At 37.2% G+C, this 6,000-nt stretch overlaps 1 protein-coding gene across 1 annotated transcript in view; it reads left to right on the top strand.

The window, feature by feature from the left end:
- Window positions 1-5,377, top strand: part of LOC149540519 (putative serine/threonine-protein kinase At1g54610) — a 54,442-nt gene extending 49,065 nt beyond the window's left edge. Inside the window, exons 5-7 of the mRNA XM_089801604.1 lie at window positions 2,021-2,121; window positions 2,449-2,572; window positions 4,346-5,377. Coding sequence (XP_089657730.1) covers window positions 2,021-2,121; window positions 2,449-2,572; window positions 4,346-4,675 — 555 coding nt within the window. The 3' untranslated portion in view covers window positions 4,676-5,377. The remainder of the gene's footprint in view (window positions 1-2,020; window positions 2,122-2,448; window positions 2,573-4,345) is intronic.
- The last annotated feature ends 623 nt before the right edge of the window (window positions 5,378-6,000 follow it).

The raw sequence follows: 6,000 nt of genomic DNA on the forward strand, positions 1-6,000 counted from the left end.
CGTTCTTACATTTGCAACTTGGCTCTAATACCATGTTATTTCAGGATCTTTTGCAAATGTTTACATTCCTATATATGATTCTATTTGGGCAGATTGCTAGAAGAGCAGACTTATAGATTTCGGTGTGTCTTCTAATCTGCAATCTAACCCTCCCTTATACCTAATTCAAGGGGCATGGTCATTGAATGGACAATGGACATGTCCCTCTCTAGGTCGGCCTACTTAACAACATAATTGTTTCCTCAAGATTGGTGCCCATTCCAAGAGTTACTAATGGTTAGTATCTAACTAACCACATTAGTAAATAAGAAGGCTTATAAAAGCCACAAGGAAGATGCCAATCTATCTAGAGGGAACAATATGTTATAGTGACCAATACTTAAGGGAACTCATGCATCTAGATCAGACTGATCTGAAAATCAGAACACTTATCTTGTCAAAGTTACAAGGAATTAACAGTCATTAGATTAATTATGTATAAGTTTTAATTATACCAATAAACCAAGTGAAAATCTTAAGTTGTTAAAAGGGCCACAAGAGGCAATTCAATATTTAAGGGGATTAGAAAAGAATAGAATTGTGGTCTTAGGGTGTCTTCCCGGTATATGAGGGTATATGGTATGATGGGATCTACTGTCTGTTAATGGCTTATGCTATTATGGGCTCGAAAGAACCTACAATAGCACCACATTGAGAGACCCTTGAAAGGAGAAGTCTGCCTAGCAGAACAATCCTATTTCGATTATTATTTCTATTATTAATCTAGGGATTGAAATCATAGATTGACCAAATCACCTATAATGATCTGACCTAGGGTAGACCAATAATGGTAGAGTATATTGGTTTTGTCTCTGTAAAATTCTCCTGTCGATAGATGGATCCCCTATCTATCATGAGGGGATGGAGGGGCCTGAAACAACTTCCTACCTGGGCATTCATAACCACCTTTGACTACCTTATCTGAGCATTTGACTCCTCTCCCTTTCCATGCAGGGTGGGCCATGGGTGGGAGGGAAAGTATAGTTTCAACCCCACACATGGAAGATAGCCATTGGGGGTGATGGAGGCCTTACCCACACCACCCCAGCAGACACCAGAGGGATCAGGGCAAGGATTTGCATCCCAATAAGTTCATGGTAAAACCAGAAGCGTGCTGTCATACCTGGGATTCCGTGCTTCATTAATGTTAGCAAAATCTATCTCCCTTCTTTTCCTTAGAGTTTGATTATAGAAACTACTGAAAATGAGTCTGCTAATGCAGGTTACAAATTTGGTCAGGAAGAAGAAACCTACAATATTGTAGCTGCTCACGGTTATTTCAGAAAACACGAGTAATGCTGAGATGTGGGGGGGGAATTAGTATATAACAATTTTCACCTATTTCAACTTTAGAAATCATAAAACAATAATCAAAAGCATCCACACAAGCAAGATCCAACAATTGAGAACGGGAGTCACTCACAAGATTTTATGTGGAAACCTTTGCAGGAGAAAATCTTAACAAATATTGCCTTTATAGGAAACTTCTTACAACTTTGTAGGCACCAACCCACAGGAGATGCCAATCGCCTCCATTGAGCACCGACTCAAATAGAGACTGCAATCTATTTGAATGAGAGGCACTGACCTCCCCATATCTTTCGAATAGAAGGTTCCAACCTCTGAAACACAACATGCTAGATGGGGGTGAATTAACATACACTAATTTTCACTTAAATTCTATCTGGATGAGTATTTTTGACTCAGTTTTTTCCTTTTAAAATATTAAGTACTAACTGCTCACTTCACAATGGCTATCTTGGACTCCTTAGTACAAGGGACATATGTCGCTTCTTGTTTAAAGTTCGTTGAAGAGAGGTATACCATTTATTCATAGTCTAGATGAAAACAATGTCATTAAGAACCTGGAGATACATGCATCCGATATGCTAGTTGTCATGATAATATTCAGCATGTTAGTGTAAGTCTTGTGCTTAAGAACTTTTTGGGGGCTAATGACTTTTTTTCTTGTATTGAACAGTTCTTCACTACCGAGCCTTATGCTTGTGACCCGGCAAGCTTGCCTCAGTATCCTCCAAGCAAGGAAATGGATGCAAAATTGCGTGACGAAGAAGCTAGAAGGTATGTTGGGCTATTTTGGTTGAGTGATTTGATCTTATGATGGATAAAAATGACGAAAGATATGTAAAAAAATTGCACTCTGAGATTCATGGATTTAATCATTAATATGTTTACTTATTTGGTTGTTGAGGCTTCGGCACTTAAAGGTGTACTAAATCCAAATCAGTGAGGGTTACCTGTTTTGGATTCCTTTGTTGCTTTACCATCAAAAAACTTATTCATTGAGATTTTTCTTATTGGTTTTTTTTCCTGTTTGTTTCTATCCTAACTGTAAGAAGACTTGGGGATTGGTAAAGATATGATGTATATCATGTTTGTGCTGTGAAGGCAAAGGGCAGCTGGTGGAAAAGTTCATGCAAGTGATAGAACAAAGAAGACACGTATCCGTGACCGGGTAGGCAGGGCAGTTCCTGCTCCTGATGCAAATGCAGAAATGCAGACAAATTTACAAGTATGTATCATTTTATTTATCTACGATACTCTTGCTATGAAAGACTAGTATTTGTCAATAGTTTCCTCTTAGCCAAGAGAATACAGATATGTTGCTATCGAGCTATTGCCAGCGCCCATAACCTTACTGTATGTATTTGCCTGAGGCAATTTATAATTAACATCAGTCCAAAGTTAAACTAGAATCCCTGACCAATCATGAATATACGGACCTTTGGCTGGTATGATGGTTGATAAGAAACAATCCAGACACTGAAAAATCACTACTTGAGGGATTCATACTCTTAATAACCAGAAGTGGGTGCTTTTAGTCAGATGTACATGTTTGATTCAGATATTCTTCAGTCATTCCCAAGACGTCTTGACTCTTCATTACTAGTTTCCAGTTTGGGTGGAGGGATGGGAATCGAGTGCATGAGTGTGTGAATGTTTGTTAGGGGTTTGGGTGTGTATGGGTATGTGTGTGTACATAATATGCAAAAAAAGAGAAATTTAGAGAATTGTAAAACTAAATCATTTCATAGTATGATACTTGATCATTGATCAATGCCAAATTCCAAAAATAAATATTAAATGCCAGTTGATAGTTGAAAAATATTCGAATAAGCCATATGAATGATATCATAGATGTCCATGTTCATGATTCCAATGAAAATCATTATAATTACTGAATTACAAAATGTATTTCAAATAAGCCATATGAATGATATCATAAATGTCCATGTTCACGATTCCAATGAAAATCATTACAATTACTGAATTACAAAATGTAGTTCATGAAACTTGATTCAATGTTCATCATTCATCAAAAGGATTATAAAAAGTAAAGAGGTAAAATATGTTTTTGGGCCTCATAAGGGATTGTTTTAGGGTATAAGAGTAAACAAAAGAACTCCTTGCTAATATGTTTTTATGCCACTTTTAAGAAGTGAGCCTGCAGGTACACTTGGGTGTGGGCTGGGTGCGCACAAGGCGTATACCCATCCCTGTGGGTGCGCCTGGATGTGCGGAGTTGCACACCCACAGGGCTGGGCACGTACCTTGTGTGCACCTTGCCCTCACCTGCACCTGGTGCTGGCCAACATAGCTTCATTATTAAAATTAGTTTATTTTAGAGATTTTGTAGATCTTGAGAAAATGTTAAAGAGTTACTATTCTAAACTTTCTTGGTGCTGGAATAGTGCATCTCCCAAATAGCTAGTCCGAGTTTGTTGCTTTCTGTGAAAGAGATGTGTTAGGGTTCTCAATTACTACATATTATGGTAGTCAATAACTAATTTCTTTTTCTAAGACACTTGTTTCAAACTTTCAAGCATATTCTCATCAACAAATTTTAGACATGCACATTCCTAACATTAGGGATTGTGGAAGCTTGAAGTCTTTCATGGTATCAGCATGTCTTGCTACAATCAGCCATAACTGTTAGAATTTATGAAATAGTGTATTTTATTTTTACATCCTTGCTGAAGAATATTCAGATCAGGAAATAAAAGTTAAGGCCCTAGGTCAAATTCACAATTAAAAAGGGATGGTTAATGAAGAAAAAGGTTTGCTTAGACCATCTACCAAGGGGAATGAGTTCTGTTATGTAGTGACTCAATTATTTGTTATTATTCCTTATACTGTTTTTAGGTTGTTTCTGCCTTCAAAGAGAAGAACTATAAATGATTTACCTAATATAAATGATTTCCTTAAATTTTACTCATACAGAGTTGAAGTCACAGCATGTTTCGTACTATATAGGAATCTCTGATTTGTTTCTGGTTGATGGCAGAGACGGCGCTTGATTACACACTCTAATGCAAAAAGCAAGAGTGAGAAATTTCCTCCGCCACATCAGGATGGGGCTGTAGGATTTCCAATGGAGCATTCACACTATGATCAACCACTTATAGCACCCCAATCTTATGTTCCACCTCCTGTAACATCTTTGTCGGGACCTTTAGGAAATCCTGCCAGTGTTGGACCCTCAAGACGGAAGAAAAATAGTCACGGAGATGTACGAATGGCTCCTCCTCGTGTATCAACTCGTACGTTGAAATCAGCGAGTACAGCAGATGGCTCTGCACAAAAAGGAAAAGAAACTGCTAGAGATGATTTTTAATACTTACAGAAAAATAGTTGCTTGGTGGAAAGCAGTGCTCATAGGAACTTGCAGTTCACGAGTGTCTGTAAAGATTCAAAATTTATTTGCAAATTGTCTGCATACAGAGGGTTTGTACAACCATGGTTTGGTGCCATATTTTCTTCAGATTCTTTTGAGTAGTTCCATTCAACAATCTTCTCAAAGATTTCAGTATGTAAATTCTTTCAATCTTGACCTACCTTGGTCTTGCTCTCAACAGCCTAATTGTTTGGAATCAGACTGTACCATGCATACCTTCCTTCTTATTCCAGATTGTTCATTTCCATCTGAAGCTCTGTTTACTTAGTTGTAGGTATTCATGACATTATTCCATGGGAATAGGAATATTGCATGGTGAGCAAGGGTGGGAACTTGATGGGATTTCTGAAGATTGTCTTCTTCTCTTTGGGTGGTCCACAGGGACCAAACAGAGTTTTGAGTTTTGGCTTTAAATTAATTCCATCAACTCCTGTCATGTGTGATTAGCATCTGAATTAAGGCCCAGAAAAGAAGAAAAAAGTCTAATGGAGTTTCAGAGGTTGGTATTTGAAGTCAGGATTGTGTCGCAACATCCAGCCTTTTGTATTGCACTCCATTTATTTATATCCAGGTAGAGTTCGGAATTGCTTTACTTTTGTATTATTTTTTGTTTAAGGTAATGACCAAAGAAATTTATGTAAACCCCTCCAGTAGCATGAAAATATGTAAGACCTTGTGGTATTGAACTGTTGCTCTTCTCTATCATTCAATTGACAATTATAGTATCAATTCGTTTTTCATGTCAAGAATTTAAGTTGGAGAGCTGCTTTGAGAGGATGTAAAGAAATGAATACTTATTTTCTTTGAAGTCCCCAGGTTTATTACGTATACTTGGAAACCAAATCGGCGGTCGAAGGGTGTGTGGTATCTACTTTCTTTGTTTATTTGTTCTGCATTCCTCTAGATTTTTTTTTTCTGAGAAGTTCTTTGCAGGTAAAAACAAAATTTCAGCTAGATCAGTTTAAAATTTCTAGGATTGAAAATCCCATTAAATTTAACAAAAGCTTCCTAGTATATGAAGTGCCATAAAGCAAACATTGTAAATGAAGTTTAGAGTTGCATGTATAATGGATTCGATGACAAAGGTTTGGGAGTTAATTTGAAATAAAGGTGTTATTCATAAGACCCACTACAAATAATGGAATATTCTTTGTATTCTGGTTTGGATCTTGTCTACATTAGTCAGTCATTATGCATGCCAAGAATCAGGTTTATGTGTTTATCATGAGAACATAGGATGTGGAGAATGTCCAAATGGTTGCAGT

The sequence above is a fragment of the Cupressus sempervirens genome, chromosome 9 (assembly GCF_028749045.1).
Source record: "Cupressus sempervirens isolate cs-2001-9-10 chromosome 9, ASM2874904v1, whole genome shotgun sequence".
NCBI classification, from domain to species: domain Eukaryota; kingdom Viridiplantae; phylum Streptophyta; class Pinopsida; order Cupressales; family Cupressaceae; genus Cupressus; species Cupressus sempervirens.